This window comes from Pelobates fuscus, chromosome 5, assembly GCF_036172605.1.
Source record: "Pelobates fuscus isolate aPelFus1 chromosome 5, aPelFus1.pri, whole genome shotgun sequence".
NCBI classification, from domain to species: Eukaryota; Metazoa; Chordata; class Amphibia; order Anura; family Pelobatidae; genus Pelobates; species Pelobates fuscus.
In genome coordinates, this window is record NC_086321.1 from 5,541,256 (window position 1) to 5,559,109 (window position 17,854).

General features: G+C 42.2%; 1 protein-coding gene across 3 annotated transcripts in view; it reads right to left on the reverse strand.

Annotated features, from left to right (window-relative positions):
• LOC134610559 (uncharacterized) overlaps positions 1-17,854 on the reverse strand; it is a 77,029-nt gene that overhangs the window by 10,845 nt on the left and 48,330 nt on the right. For 2 of the 3 annotated variants that reach the window (XM_063453543.1, XM_063453541.1), the window contains one exon: positions 212-331. In XM_063453543.1, coding sequence (XP_063309613.1) covers positions 212-331 — 120 coding nt within the window. The remainder of the gene's footprint in view (positions 1-211; positions 332-17,854) is intronic. The other variant, XM_063453542.1, reaches the window with a different exon arrangement.

The window sequence follows — 17,854 nt, forward strand, 5'->3', positions numbered from 1 at the left end:
AAAAACAATTCTTGCACCAAGGAACCCTGTATGTTGCAATATCTGGACATTGATAAACCTTGAGAATAAAGCCCAGATATTGCAGTCCAATTGTCCCTAGACAAACATAGATTATATTTATTAATCCAAACTGGGGATATTCATGATAATAATAATAATAATAATAATAATAATAATAATATATTGCTGTTTTTGTCTGATTAATATTGACCTTTACCAGAGATGTGGTTGCAATTTCTTCATAGTGATGGCCCAATGTGATCTTCTCTCCGATAACTTCTGGGTGATTCGCTTTAGCATAAATGGTAACAATTGTTTTCCCTTGCTGATCCTAATGAAATAAACAACAGACACAAATGTGAATCTAAACCAAACACAGAGAGAAACAGTGAATAGTGTATATCAGCCAAACAGAGAATAGTGTATATCAGGCCGCCGGTGATGGCTTGATACACACGCTACCACGTCGCGCATGTCCGCTTGGTGATGCAGGGAGGACAGCATTTGTAAGGGGCCGTCAGAAGAGAGCATGCGGGTGCTGTTACATGCTTGCTGATGAGGAAGTAACTGTCTGGAGAGAGAGTCCAAATTTGAGCTGGAGAAAGCTGGACAGAGGTCAAGGAGTCCGTGCACGCTGCCTGCCCCAGAGGGGTCAGTCTGATTCACCATTGATATACCACTGCTGAGAGCTGGGAGTTTCTGCTACAACCGAAGCATTTGGAGCCAGAGCAAGCTAAGAAGTTATTTATCTAGCCTGGTTGGTGATGTTTAACAACATTTTACATCATATTGGCTAAGTAATAATATATTGAGACTTCCTCAACTAATTTCAAGTACAGCTTAGTCCCAGCATGTTGGCTTATTTTAGGTGCCTGATTTTCTGGTTAACTTAAGTTTTTCTGTGTTTTTTTGTTTGTTTGGCTGAGCATACTGGGAGTCTTTTTCCCCCTCTCCTGGTTGAGCATACCAGGAGCACTTGGGAGTACTCTGAGCATATCAATATAATTAAAGCTACATAACAAATCAGGCGTTTGAACAACCGTCTATCACACAAATCTATACACCTGTCTAGCCTAATCTATGGAGGAGAGAATGCTAGCTTGATCGCCATCATTTACACCTGCAAGCTATACTTACTAAGTGACAGGCCTCATCTTCTACAAATTAATCTTAGTCAAGTTTAAGAGTGATTTTTTATTTTTTGCCTATTTCAAGACAGATCCAACTCTATACTGTGCACTGCTTATTTGAAGCTGCCGTTTCCTTGTATAATCAGAGGCCTGGCTATCTAGATATTTTGCCCTCTCTCACTTTTACTAAGCTTTCCAAGCTAACCAATTGCAATGGCAACCAAAAAAGATGACCTCAAACAAGGAGCAAAAAAGGAAATCCAAAAGAAAATTCACCCAAAAGCTGATAAACGCCTTTCAAACTTCCTATCTCCCTTGCAAGACAAAAACAGAAGATTGAGCCAACATGAAATACAAAGCCACAGTAATGAACAAAGTGACAGAGTATTAACATTGGTAAAGAGGCCCTAGAGGTTACTTTAAGGACCAAACTTCTGGAATAAAAGGGAATCATGACATGTCACACATGTCACGTGTCCTTAAGGGGTTAAAAGAACTCACATTTTTGGACCAAGAGCATCTGAATGCCTTCTTTGATATCAACCTATCTAAAGTTAAGGAGGAGATCCAAACTAGAACATATGATTTTAAAGGAGAACTGACGAACATGATGACTAAAATTTTATGTTTGGAAGAGAAGTTAGAAAAATCAATATCCCAATTTAATTCACAACAAGAGCGGAAGTTGGGATATATAGAAACTAAGCAAGCAGAATATGAAGACAGAGCCCGAAGGTAATAACATAGGAATAAGAGGTATCCCTGAAAATACCACTGAGAATTTGGAGATATATATAGAAGATCTTGTTATATTTCTAGGTCTCAAATGGGACAATAAGGATAATCTAATTGAAAGAATTTATAGGATACATAAACCTACATCACTCCCGGCTCAAGTATCAAGAGATGTTATAGCTTGTCTACACTCAAATTTAAGTCTGCTTTTGTAACAGCTTGGAGACAGAAATCCGTGACAGGCTCTAAATACAAATCACAAAAAATATTCAATGACTTATCTGTTGGGACCAGGAACTCACGTAAGGCTTTTCATGCCCAAACCATGACATTGAAAAACAATGAGATAAGCTACATATGGTCCTTCCCAACAGGATTATGATTTTAAAATAAAGACTTGAATTCTTTAAGGACCCTCCCTCACCCCTGCAAAGGTTAGACTCCAATAATTTGGAGTAATAACTTAATTATCTATAGTTTTTTGTTTGTTTTCCTGTGCCTCCCCCTTCCATCTGTCCTCTCTGCTGGGGATCTGCCTTGAGATGGATGGATGGTTGGTTGGGGGTTGGGGGTTTACTTTTTTGTCTCTCTTCTGTTTTTCTCTTTATATTTAATTGGCTCTATGAGATGCTCTGACCAATATTCATTTTTGGCAACCTATGGAACTTACTGGTGATTATATCTCCCAACCAGAGTGATAATGCATGCACATCTCGTACATTAAAGGTGGTCAAAACTTTAAGTATGTGTAACGAAAATATACCCCAACTCGCAGGATTCAACTTAACAAAAGACAACACAGAGGAGAGATACGTCTACCGGACCTTAGAATGGCCGGACTCAACGTATATGAGAGGAGACAGAGTCAGGAACGATCCGAGGTCAAGGGTACAAAGAGACAGCGTAAACTAGGACTAGCCGGGTCTGGTACACAGTAAACAGCAAGCCGGCAAACAGAACAGATAAGGATAAAGAGATAACGTAGTCAGAAACAAAGCCAAGGTTAATACGAAGGAACACAACTGAACACCACATGCGCTAAAGGGAACTGCAACAGAAACCACGATAGGTATAAGTGCGTCACGTGTTCGTTCATACGAATGACGACCACCCAGCCGACCGTTCAGGAGTTGGAAGTGTCTGTGATTAACCACAATGTTATTGAGGGCAGACAGGTTAACAAGCAGCACACTTCCCTGCTGGGTGGTCTGCCATTCGGGAGTTTATTCGTATTTGGGTGAATGCAAACAAAAACCAACAACCAACAACCAAAAACGAACAACCGGCAATAACCGAACAAACAGACAAATCAGGTTTAAACAGTAATCCAAAGGCAGAGAGGTCTGCCACAACGTAGTATCCCCAATTACACTAAAGTCTATATTTCGCACTTATCTTCTATACATATATAGTGCACTTGTTCACACAAAAAGAAAAGGAAGGGGAGAGATAAGTAAAGAGGAGGAAAGGGTAAATTAGTGAATGGGGAAAGGGGAAGAGAGAAAGAAAGGGAAAATAATGTAAAACTTGAAATTCTATGGTTTCAGTTAAGTGGAAGGGAAATAGAAAGGAAATGGGGTTGGATGGGCTAGGGAAGGGGTTCACCATACAATCCAGAATAAGGGTAATTTTAGGTGATACAGCGAGTTTTACATTGTCTGGAGGTTAATCCACATAAACACTTTTCTAAATAATAGGAAATACGATGCACATATCATTGATATAACACTTCTACGCACTTATACATTGACATTCACAATAATGTCAACACCTCAATAGTTAAAGAGATAATAATAACACCTCAATAATTAACTTTATTAACAGGATTTGGTTTGTTCTCAACATCTCCTTTCCCCCTCTCTCCCACCCATGTGTTGGGTGGCCAGGGTCGGATAGGCGATTGAGATATGGATTGGGTTGGAGTAATAATTATCAAGTTTGGATTAACTTTTTATTATTGCACACTTGTGGTACTTTTGAATCAATATACATGAGACAAGATTTTTTTTCCCTCTCCCCTTGGTGTTTGGTTAAATGTAAAATACCCCATATTACAATCCATTATAGACACATAAAGGGCCGTAAGTACTGTAAGGAGACCATATAATAAAGGTGTGACATTTTGTATCTATGGTCCGTGCTTTAGAGTTATAATTGTATATCATTCACTTGTCAGATTCTATTGAAGGCTAAAGTGACATTCACCCTTTACAGTGCTGTGTATTTTTTAGGATATGCATACTTAAGGTCATATAAGAATAATCACTTGCGTGATTACTGTAACAAATTCTTCCGCTTATGGTAATGTGTTTAATGGTATTTACCGTCCTCACAGGAATAGTTGTGTCCATCTACAGCAATGCACCCAGATACCTGATAAACCCAGCATGTCTAGGGACGCCGGCCGCTGCGGATCTATGCCACCTTATAGCCCCACGACCGCCCATGTTGAGGATGACGTCGGCATTCGTGTGACGTCATGCACGCTCAAGTTTTGGGGTCAAAGGCCGATTACAGCCAATTGGAATAACAGGAGGGTTATTTAAACTTATTTTTACATTCTCTCATTGCCCTGTCGTGGGTTCTGCCTGATGGTAATATGAGAGTACGTTCCTGATCTTGATTTTTTGGTATTTGACTTTGGCTTCGCTCTGACTTCCCTGATTTCTGGTATCCTTGACTTTTGGCTTTTTCTCATCGCTTTGTCTGATTCTGTATCCCTGACCTCTGCTATTATTCTGACTATTCTTGGAGACGTTAAGTCCAGCCATTCTAAGGTTAGACGTTACCCTTAGTCCTAGGTGTGATACAATTCTGCATGCGGGATCAATTAGTAATCCTGACAATTACTTCCGCTCCGGTAGTGTTTTTATCTGCCGAAGTCCCCTTATGTTATGAAAAGGTCCTGACTTTTTTTTGTTTGATTGCTTTTTCTTGTTTAATTTTCATCTTTCTGCATCACCACTGTGGACAGTGGACTTTTTTTGTTAGATTGGATAGAGTCTATTTTGATGGTGCTTTACCTTCTGGAGGAGTTTTTTGCTTCTCCCCCCCATCCCCCGGTCTAAGGGTTTGGGGATGTCTATGTTTAAGATTTGCGTGCAATGTATTTTATGTTATACTCCCTGCAGGGTGAAAGGTTGTGGCAGGTGAGGCCCTGAATAGATCAGTATGATTAAGTTTGCTTCTCTGAATGTCAGGGGGTTGAACTCCCCACAAAAGAAAATTATGAGTTTGGAATTTTTAAGAAAAGTGTCAATACATATCTGTGGTTTACAAGAAACACATTGGTTATCCACAAGTAAAGAGTGGATTAGGTCTAAAGACTTTCCACATGTGTTTAATACGGATTGCCAAAAAAACAAACAAAAAAAAACGGGGTATAGCCACTTTGATCTCTAGTATACTAGCTTTTAAGCAGATACATCAAGAATCCAATATTAAAGGTAGATACCATATTCTTATATGCAAAATAAACAATTAAATTTTTACCATAGTAAATCTTTACGCTCCCAACCATTCCCCCACCAGGTTTATATAGAGGACTGTCTCTCGGGTTGATAGAATAAAGCAAATAAGAATCATTTACTTAGGAGACTTCAATTACTTATCGGAGCCTACCCTAGACAGGAATAGCTTTAATAAAAAGGATAGTCAGAGCTATATAGTGAATCTTGCTAGACGTTTTAACGAAATTGAGGAATAATGATTGTGGCGGAACCAGCCCCACCACTTGTGCCTGGAGAGGACTGCTTGCCAGCCTCTTGCCCTGCGACTATGGCCCTAGGATGTATTGCCCTTCTAGGAACTGATTTGGGCATATTGTATTTTATTATGCTGCTGCTGGCCCTTTAAGAACCATCTGGGGACATACTGTGGAGTTACTGGGTGGCCACCATTTCATGTATCAGAGGCACATGGTGAGAACAATGGATGAAGCACATGGTGAGAACAATGGATGGCGGCCATTTTAACTCACAGACACTGTTTGGACTTTTCTACACGGTGCCATCTCGCCTGTATTTGGTGCACAAAGACATTGTGCAGTAGTTTTAAACTATACAACAGGGGACACATTATACAGTAATTCTTTTTTATATAACATGTATATGTTCTGCAGAATCTGCATTAAACTGTATCTTCCAAACTACTGAACGGATCAGGGTGAATTTTGGATATGTGGTTCACCCAGATCCCCCGGTTTTGGGGTCCCTGTGATATGTTTTATAAAACTGTATTTCTCTGCCTGTGATAATTATATTACCCATTGTGTTCAGTAATCATATCACAGGCAGAGGGGAGGATTTTGTGTGGGAGTGTCTGTGTGTATTGTACGGATTGATTGGTTGTATTTCAAAACCCTGTGGGCAGTACTATGTTTGGGGATTGTGAATAAAAGAGGCTGTATGTGCCAGTACAGTCAGTTCTGCTTGACCTCAAAACGAAGTGTTGTCTCGTTATTGGGGGAATTGGATTGTATGCTGATTGCCAGGAGTGTAAGCTGATTGTATGCTTTTCCTGTTCAGCTGCTTACAGCAATCATATGCTTGAGAGCATTCGTATGCTTCTCCGGTTCGGTGGTTGTGGTGTCTGCTGCAGTGCTTGGAGTCCTCAGGAAGCGCTAGGAGCATCCTTCAATGGAGGTAACCAGTCGGGGTGCCCGTCTATTCGTTACAATGATCTTTTGAACATATGGCATCCCCAGGAAAGGGACTTCTCCTGTTTTTTATCTTCTCATAATGGTTATTCTAGAATAGATCATATTTTATCACAGAGAGATACGACTAAAATGATCAAATTATTGATTTCAATATTCCCTGGTCAGACCACAACGCAATTATTATGGTGCTGGATGGGTTTGGATCTAATTAAGGAAACTACAGATTTTTATTTTATTTTTTTACAGAAAATATTTTCCCTGACATACCACTGCCAATGGTGTGCCTTTAAATGTACTTTTAGAGGTCACCTAATCAAATTGGGCAGTCAAGAAAAACAACAAAGTATGCATTGGTCTGAATTATATATAAACTTAGACTGTCTGGAGAGGAAAAATTATAATCTTGAACAAGGCTGATAAACTACTCTCTAATAGATTAAAAAATGAAAGAGCAAAGAAAATAGTCTAAGGTTATTTATGGCAGTGATACTCTAAATCCAGAAAAAATGGCAAAGCCTTTAAGGATTTAGAAACCTAGAATGTGACGGCAGATAAGAACCATTCGGCCCATCTAGTCTGCCCAGTTTTCTAAATACTTTCATTAGTCCCTGGCCTTATCTTATAGTTAGGATAGCCTTATGCCTATCCCACGCATGCTTAAACTCCCTCACTGTGTTAACCTCTACCACTTCAGCTGGAAGGCTATTCCATGCATCCACTACCCTCTCAGTAAAGTAATACTTCCTGATATTATTTTTAAACCTTTGTCCCGCTTATTTAAGACTATGTCCTCTTGTTGTGGTAGTTTTTCTTTTAAATATAGTCTCCTCCTTTACTGTGGCATTTCTACTTGGCTTTGTATAACTTACCAGAGAGACAGTCCCCTGTTAATGGTCAATGATTTTTATATAAACATAAGTCACCTAAAATGTCTGCTGAGCAATTGATCAAACTTAATGGAGATATTACTCTAAATGAAGTCGATACAGCCATAAGAAAACTCAAAGCGAATAAATCACCCGGACCAGACAGTTTTAGTCATTTTTTTTTTATACGTCATTAGCAAACAATATTAAAGGGATCCTTACCAATGTATTTAATCAGATCAGTTTAACAGGAGATATACTGAGGGAAATGTTAAAAGCTCACATTATTCCCATACTTACCGGTAAGCAGAATAAAAGCCCAGAAATGATTGGCCTATCTCCCTTTTAAATGTAGACTTGAAATTGTATGCTGCTATTTTAGCAGCTAGATTTAACAACATTATCCTTTCAATTATCCATAAAGTTCAGACCGGTTTTATTAAGAGTAGATCTTCCGTCCATAATGTCAGAAGAATTAGCGATATATTGGATATGGCGCAGCGAGGTGGGGTTTCCCTTTCTGACTGTCATTGGATGCCAAAAAGGTGTTTAACAGAGTCAGGAGGGATTTCATGACCCAGGTCCTTGAAGCATTTGGGCTCTGCGGGAGGATAGTTAATTATATTATAGCATTATACACTTTTCCCATGGCAAGAGTATTAGGCGCTGGTTTCTCATCGGAGTGGTTATCCCTGAATAATGGAACTAGGCAAGGCTGCCTACTTTCACCTGTACTATATTTAATGATAATTGAACCTCTGGCTGTGGCAATTAGGGCAGATAATCAGATTAAAGGCTACCCTGTGCCGACAGAAGACATTCAAGTTACGATGTATGCTGATGACGTGGTTATGACGTTATGTGAGCCGATTTCTATTATGGACAGATTTATGACGATTATTAGTGAGTTTGAGACTCTCTGGGTATAAATTATATCTAAACAAATCTGTTGCTCTGCCAATTAATTTATCTTGTGACACTAGGAAGGTACTGACCTTTTTGGTTTAGATTGCTCTAGTACATCATTTAAATATTTGGGTGTAGAGATTATGAGCAACCCAGCTAATATATTGGAGGTTCATTTCTTGCCTTTGATGAGATATACGAATAAAAAAACTAAAAGGGTGGAAATTTATAGAAGTTTCTTGGTGGGGAAGAATCAACATTACTAAGTTTTATATCCTTCCAAACTGGATTTACCTTTTCCGTATGATCCCCATGTCTTGTTCAGACAGCTGGCTTAATTTAGCCCAGTCCTATTTTAAATTCATTTGGCTAGGTCATGGGTCGTCAACCTGGTCCCTATCACCATGGGTCCCTATCACCATGGGCATTTCGGGATTCCAGGTGGGCGGTAGGGATTTCGGTGGTTAAAACCTTCCTTTGTGTGAGTGGGCGGGCACACATCAATGAACCAACGCACGCGATAATGCGTGCGGTAGGGATTTCTGAGGTTTAAACCTCCTTTTGTGCGAGTGGGCGAGCGCGCACACATCAATGAACCAACACGTGCGTGCACGCAAACAAGCAAACACATGGGAAGAGGAAGGGGAAGAGTGAAAACTGATAGCAGGGACAGGCAGAAGTGGAGAAGAGCAGTTGAAAAATAGGAGAAAGAAAAGTTAAAGGCAGGACAAGGAGAGAATTGTTGTTGGCTAATAATAATAATAATAATAATAATAATAATAAGTGGGCTAACTAGCTCAACCTTACTTTTGTACATTGCCCTAAGGAAGGTAAAATAAAGGAGATAAAAAGGAAAAGATCCCCTCACTATATGGGAGGCGCATAAATGTGTAATACGGGGACATTTGATCAGGCTATGCACTCAACGGAAGAGGGAACACGGCGCCAAAACCCAAGCTCTGATACGTGAGATTTCCACCCTTGAGACGCGACATAAAATTGACCAAACGGACGACACTTATCGACACCTCACGGACACACGTAGACAACTCAAGGACCTCCTATCCCAGAACCTATTACACACCATTCGCAAGTCCAACAGACACTTTTATGAGTTCTCTGACAAATGTGGTAGGACACTGGCACGCACACTGAAACAGAGACAGAGACTGCATCACATACACCAAATCAAAGGACGAGACGGGACAATGAAAAGGACCCCGACAGATATCCTGCAGACTTTCAGGTTCTTCTACGAAGAGCTTTACAACTTGGATACCACCGACCGAAGTACTGACGCGCGCCAACATCGGCGCAAAATAGACGATTTCCTCACGGACCATATAGGCCGCACGCTCCCGGAAGGCCTGGCTGAGGAATTGGAACAACCGCTTACGGTAGAGGAACTAGCTACTGCACTCAAACGTTCCAAAACCCATAGGGCTCCAGGCCCGGACGGACTGCCCACTTCGTACCTGCGCAGGTTTAGGGACATACTGCTCCCATGCCTGGTGCAAGGTTTCAACTCCCTGCTAGAAGAAGGTCGGTTCCCAACTGATACCCTACGCGCCACCGTAACGGTCATACCGAAGGAGGGAAAAGACCCTGCGGAATGCGGGAGCTACAGACCGATCTCTCTCCTCAATGCCGACCTCAAGCTTTTCGCCAAAGCCATAGCCATGAGGCTCTCCCGTGTGCTCCCCACCCTTGTCCACCCGGACCAGGTGGGATTCCTTCCGGGGCGTGAGGCGCGTGATAACACCACCCGAGCACTACACATGATCCACTCTGCCCGGTCGATGAAGAGGAACCTAATCCTGGTCTCCACAGACGCGGAAAAGGCGTTCGACCGGGTAGACTGGATGTACCTTGAAGCCACCCTCCGCCACATGCAATTCGGCCCCCATATCCGCTCATGGATCCTTTCCCTATATACGAACCCTACGGCCCGCATTCGGGTTAACGGCGCTCTGTCTGCTCCCTTTGCCATCCGGAACGGAACCAGACAGGGGTGCCCTCTATCCCCCCTCCTGTTTGCCCTCACTCTAGAACCCTTCCTGGAGGCGGTCAGACAGGACGGGGGAATTAGCGGGTACAGACTTCACAACGTAGAACACAAAGTGGCCGCCTATGCGGACGATATGCTATTTTTTCTAGATAACCCCACAGTCTCTTTTCCCAACCTGCTCCGAGCCTTTAGGACCTTCGGCGGTATATCCAACCTGAAACTTAACTTGAGCAAGTCGGAAGCCCTGCCGATATCTCTCACGGCAGAGAAGGTCGCGCACCTAAAATCGCAATTCCACTTCTCCTGGTGTGACTCCAAACTTAAATACCTTGGCGTCTGGCTGCCCAATGACCTGTCACTCCTATACCGACTAAACTTTTTACCCATACTCGCGACAGTACAGTCAGACCTCCAACGTTGGAGGAACCTCTACGTTTCCTGGTTCGGCCGCATCAACGTAGTAAAAATGAACGTGCTGCCGCGTCTTCTGTATCTGTTCCAGGCCGTCCCTATCACTATCCCCAGAGCATACTTCCAATCTCTGAACACAGCCATACGGCAGTTCGTATGGAACGGGAAGGCGAGCAGGGTCAGCAGGGCGCTATTGGAGCGTCCCAAAAGCAAAGGGGGCGCGGGCCTCCCATCCCTTCAAGGATACTACCACGCGACACACCTACTCAGAGTGATAGACTGGCATGCCCACCCCACGGCTAAACTGTGGGTCCCCATGGAACATGGGCAAGCAAGGGGAGCGCTCCCCTCCCGCTTATGGCTCAGCTCCCTCACGCTTTCGTCGCTGCAAACAGGCAATCCCTTGATTGACGCTACGCTACGGGTTTGGTGCTCACTGAGGTATACACGCCAACTCACCTCTACTGACAGCCCCCTCACACCTATTACACACAATCCGGGAGTGGGAGGTGGTCTCACGCCAGCGGACCTGCGCTCATTTCCCGACCCCGACTGGCTTAGCTTCCGACAGCTCCTGCAGGGACAGCAACTTAGACCCCTCACAGACCTCATGGGTGATAGGGTACCCACTGGACTGGATCACTTCCACTATGCTCAAATAAGGGCTTACTATAAGACATTCCCAAACAAACAGTGCCTACACAGACCCCCCACGCAGTTCGAATCCCTATGCATCTCTCGAACCCACCCAGACAAGGGAATCTCAATGCTGTATGCGACGCTTTTACACAACGAACACCAGACACACCCCAGATATGTGACAAAGTGGGAAGAGGAGACAGGGACTACTCTAACAGCTCAGGAATGGGACAAGATCTTTATACTGACGCACAAAACCTCCATCAGCTCCAAAGTCCAGGAGACAGGCTATAAGATTCTCACGCGCTGGTACAGGACCCCTGATGTTGCACACCGCATAGACCCTGGGATCCCTAATGAATGCTGGCGTTGCGGAGGGCCGGACGGCTCCTTCCTCCACATATGGTGGAATTGCCCTGATATTGTCCCTTACTGGACACGGATCAGAGAAGCTATCCGCCTTATAACAGAGGTCACCCTACCCCTCCACCCTCTCACTATGCTCCTACACCATACTGACATGTCTATCTCTGCCTACAAAAAATCCTTGCTTAGACACCTACTGACTGCAGCCATAGCGCTCATACCTACCATGTGGAGACAAAAGGGCGCGCCCACCTTCCAGCGGTGGCTAGACAGGGTTGGGGAGATACACCACATGGAATCACTCACGGCAGCCCTGCAGGGTAGAGAAATGTGACCACATCTGGATGCCATGGCTGTGGTACCTTATGATGGACGGGACCGGAATCCGTGGATCCCCCTCCTCCCCCCCCCCCTCGTCCCCATCCCTCCCTTCTCCCACACCCTCCCCACTTACCTGCGATGAAACATAGGCTAACCGTCACCCAAGCCCTGTCCCGCTTTGACCGCCTGACACCCATATCTCGACCTCGGATATAGGGTCGTAGACCCCTCCCGTCCTTGACTGTACCGAACCTAACCCCGAAGACTGCCCGACACCACGGACCCTGTATGACCTGGATCCCTAGACTATAGACCCAGACGATCCCTACCTACACTCACCAGACCGCCCCGTAGACACTCCACGACCAGGTGTGGCGAAACGTCCTTTTGAAACTGGATAACCCACCTTTCCTTTACGTGACTTAACTGGAATCTCAACTACCACTATGGTCAATCTGAGAAACCCCACAGGAGGTTCCCACCTGGTTTCACTGTTTTGGGCTATATAACCTCACACAGCCCACCCGCGTTAGCCCCCTATGTTTCCTGAAACTACACGTACCCTACGCTCCGTTTCTGTTACCCTCATGCTAGGCACAACCCACACTCAAGAGTGGGTCTCCACATGCCCAATGGGCTAGAGGAGTCCCTTCACTCCCCCCCATAGCACGGTACAGGACACGCCCTATTGCCAGCGGGTATTGATGATCAGGTACACCTGAATGTTTTCTAGCCAATGATTGTGTTTAGACTGCGTCTCCTTATTACGTGACTCACCTATGCCGTTGTAACTACGCTTGAGAGATATGTCAATACCGATACCATCACACATGCTACTGTCTACGTCTGGGAGTCTTCCCCAGTACGCCCTATTGGTCCGAGGCATCCTAAGCCTCCCCCACGAAGCACGGTACAGACCCCACGATGGTGTCAAACGCTGGTTACAAATATATATACATGCATGTCTCCCAGTTGCCTATTTTGGTTACTCTAAGGCACCTTATACATGTCTTTGTTGTGATTTCGTTCTGCCGTGTCATTAACCCTTATACCACTCATTTATGTTACCTTTTTATGCTACTGATGATGAGTACGAGCTATAGCCTGTCCTGTTGCTCGCTATGTGTAAATTGAAAATTGAAAATAAAGATTGTCAAAAAAAAAAAAAAAAAAGGAAAAGATTTTAAAAAAAGGTAAGAAAAATAGAGAAAAGGGGATAAAATAAAGGAGGAGAGTAAGCAGTGTTTAGTCTGGCTCATAAATTAAGTTTTGTTATCTTATAAAATAAAAGAAAGAAGTAAAGGAAGGAGAAGGAGAAAATAAAAAAAGGGAAAAAGAGATCCTTGATATAGTGATATACTATAAGGAAGGTAAAGAAGAAGAAGGCAGGAAAAGTAGAAAAAAAAAGGGGGGGGGAATTTCTTTTTATGGTGACACTTAATAAAAATTGGCACCTAATTGTTTTTGGTGTTTGTAATAAAAAGGAAAAGAGGAGGGGGGAAAGCACTGTGTGGAGTGCAGATCAAAACGTAAGAGTAAAAGTAGTTGTTAAATTGCAAAACAAATTTAGAACCCATGTCTGAAAAAAAAAGAAATCTGCTCGTGGCTATTTACCAGAGTATCTGAAGATGGGTTTCATTGAATCTGTTACAAATAAACGGCTTCCAATGTGTTTACGGTGCCACAAGACATTATCTAATGAAGCAATGAAGCCAAGTCGATTGTGAGAACATCTTGCTACAAAGCATTCGCAAGATAAAGATAAGGCTATTGAATATTTTCAAGAAATCTATAAAAAAAAAAAAATCTAAATCGTTCAACAATAGATGCATCATTTCAAAAACAAGATGCAAAGAATGAGGATGGATTAACTGCAGCTTATCGTATATCACACTTAATTGCAAAAAGTGGTAAAAGCCATAATATTGGAGAAACTTTGATAATACCCTCTATCAAAGAATTTCTCTCAACAGTAATGCATTAGGATATACCTTAAGTTTTGAAAACATTGCCCCTTAGCGATAACACAGTAAAGAGACGCATTGACGAAATGGTGGCTAATATTGAAAATAAACTTATAGGTATTCTCCAAATTTCTTCATTTTCCATACAATTGGATGAGTCTGTCATTGCAGATAATAATGCTCTACTGATGACATATGTACGGTACCTTGATGAAAACAATACATTGCAAGAAGAAATACTATTCACTGGCAATCTGATTACAGATACAAAAGGATTATCAATATTTAATGCTGTGAAATCATACTTTGCAAAAAATAATATACCCTTGAACAATATTGTTGCATGTGCTACTGATGGAGCACCATCAATGGTAGGCCGCTATCGTGGGTTTGTTGCTTACTTGAAGGAAGAAGTGCCAAACGTTTTGTGTATTCATTGTGTTGTGCACAGACAACATATTGTAGGAAAACATTTAAGTACAAGTCTCCATTCATCATTAAGTATAATAATTAAAGCAGTAAATAAGATCAAATCTAATGCCAAGTGTGATAGAATGTTTCGACAGCTGTGCCAGGATAATAACGAGCAGTTTATTAGGTTACTTTTACACACATAAGTTCGATGGCTCTAAAAGGGTAAATGCTTGTCTGGTTTTGTTGCATTATTTGATAGTGTCGTACAGTTTTTTGAAAGTGATAATGAGGCTGGTCTCTATAAACAGTTAAAAAACGTAAAGAATTATGCCTTTTATTTGGCAGACATTTTCAAGAGATTTAATTAAATTAATTTTCCGCTTCAAGGAGCCAATATAACTCTTATAAGTTGCAGAAATATTGTGTCATTTTTTTACCGAAAAGCTTGATCTTCTCCGTTATAATATTTTCGAAAGAGAATTTTATCAGTTTCCTGAATTGTCCTCTATAAACAATGATGTAACTCCGGGGGATATTGAAAGGTTCAGTAGCCAACTCAACGAAATCAAATTGGATATAGAAAAACAATTTCAAGATATTTTGAGCTTAAAAAGGTGCATGACTGGATGATAAATCTTTTTACAGCAAATGTTGCTGAGGTTGATATAACTTGCCAAGAAGAATTATTAGAACTTAAATATGACGAAGAGAGAGTAAATGTAATTTTGGCAGTGGTGGATACCAAAAACTCTGGCAAAATCAAAAAAAGGCCTGCGTTATATCCAAATATGTGGAAAATGATGTTCAATTTATTGATACCTTTCCCTACCACATATCTTGTAGAATCAGGCTTTAGTGCTGTTAATCATATTATGAGCAAACAGAGAAACCGTCTGAATATCACCGAAAGAGGAGACCTTCGTTTGTTCCTTACGAAAATCGAACCAGATATCAAATATTTAGTCTCGCAGCATCAGCCTCAAGGATCTCATTAATCACTAGTAAAGGTAATCTAAATATACTTTGTTTTCTAATTAAACTTTATAAAGTTAAAAACATTATAAACATGCATAAAGTAAAAATAAAAAGATACATTTACGTACATTTTATTTTTTAAACACCCTTCTTTCTAAATATTCCGCACTTGCGCAAAAACTGGTGGGCGGTAAGGAAATGTTTCCATCAATAAAGATGCATTAGTGGGCGGTAGGTAGAAAAAGGTTGACTACCACTGGGTTAGGTAAACACCACCGTCCATATTAGTGCAACTTATTTAGCACTGAAAGTTAAACAAGGTGGGTTAGGGGTACCTCAGCTAAAATACTACTGGAAAGCATGTATGTTAGCCCATATTATTTGCACCTAATTTGATAATGCCAAGGAAGAAGTATGGTATAAGATTGAAATGTGTCTGACCAAATTGGGTGGTGTCAGCCAAGAACTGGGGGCAATATATTGGCAGACAAAGGATAAAAGAAAAGAAGCAATACCGCACAAAGATTTCTTCTAGTTTGGTTTTTAACAACCTCTTGTACACATGAGAAAAAAGAAAAACTTTATGGCATCTCCAAGATAAAATGCTCCCATGCCTACCTATAAAACAAATTATGTATAAGGTTGAAGACTTAAATCTTTCCGGTTGGATAAATGCTGGGTTCAACAAAATTGAGAAATTGATTGAGAATAGGGTTAAAGATTTAATACATTAAAGGAGGATATTGGTCTACACAATAGAGATATTTTTAATTACATCAGAATAAAAGGTTATCTCCAAGATCATCTAGTTACAGATAGATCTCCGAAATGGATTAAACTACTGAAATTAATAACCTGCTTGGATGTGATTAAATGGTGACCCCGACAAAACCTATCCTACTTACGTAATAAAAAAAAAAGTGGGAGCAAGATTTGAAAATTCAGATTAGCTGTGAGGAATGAACAGAATCTCTAACTAAGGTCCATTATAAAAACTACACTCCTTAAATTTGACTGAAATTCACTATAAAGTGTTAAATAAATGGTACCTAGTTCCAAGCAGATTGTCTAGGATTTACCAAATGGCTTCAGATAGATGTTGGAGATGCCTAGCTCAAAGAGGAGATTTTTTTGCACATATGGTGGGCTTGTCCTCCTATTTGGAACATGTTACATAATAAAAGCCAAACTTGCCAGAGGGACTGGGTTTCTTCAGTGGTCCTATTATGTCCACCGCTGCTCTACTAAAGGGTTTGTCAATTATGGGTAGGGAGTGCAGTTTAGCTTTATATCTGTCTCCCTTTTTTCCGATCCCTGGCAGGTATCACAGGTATTGCAATATTGTTTAATATCCTGTGAGATACCTGGCCAGAAGAAATTTTGAGTCAGTCGATATTTAGTTCGGCTGATTCCTAAATGACCTGACAATGGTATGTAGTGCGCTACGCGCATTAACTCCTGTCGGTATTACCGAGGCACAATTAACTGTTTAATGGGAATGGGAATAGAGCCGGCTACTATCTTCTCGGCTACTATCTTTATCCCAAGCATATTTTTCTCCTAGGCCTGCCTGGTTCGTCTATTCGGTCTTTATAAATCTGCAGGGAAGGATCTAGAGCGACCTCGCTACCAAATTCTAAAGGGGCATCCCAGGGTAGGAAAGTGTGATTGGGAGTGGCATCGCTTATCTGAGCCTCAGAGTCGGTGGGTGGTGCGGGCTAGTTGGTGGGTGACGACTGGGTAGGCCTCCTGCGATGTAGGTCATGGAACAAAAGCGGAAGTGAGCTCCCTCAAGTCATTTCCCAAAATAACATCTGCTGGCAAGTCTTGCATCATCCCCACCTCCACCTGCCCTGCCCCTGCTCCCCAATTCAAATGTATTTTGTCAGTGGGAACTTTGTAAATGGCTCCCCCTGCCACCCGTACTGCTATACATTCCCCCGTGAGTTGTTCCTTTGGAAGCAGATTTCGTACCAAAGTAATGGTGGTCCCGGAATCCCTCAGTCCTTCCATACGCTTTCCTTCGATATGGACTACCTGTTTATGACTTTGGCGGTTGTCCAATGCCGCTTGCACTGGGTTAACCTCGTGGAGCATGCCTAGCGGTTCTTCCATCTGCGTGGTGGTGGATGGCTGTACAAATGCTCCGGTCTGATAGCAGTGTACTGCTGCTCTAGGGACAGGTGGTTGTCCTTGGTTGGGCCATGATGGTCGTGCCCGGTTTCGGGGACAATCTCTTTGTACATGGCCCAGTTGGTTGCAGGTATGGCATTGGATGTGTGCCCGGTTGTATCTGGGTTGGTATTGATTGTAGGCCCCCCCTGATCGTGGGGGGTTGACTACAGCAGGCCGGTGGGTGCTTGGCTGGGGAAATACCTTGGGTAGTGGGCGCTGTTCTCGCCTAGTGTCTTGGTGCTCGTCGGCTAGTTTAGCTGCGTCTTGTAAGGTACAGGGTTTAC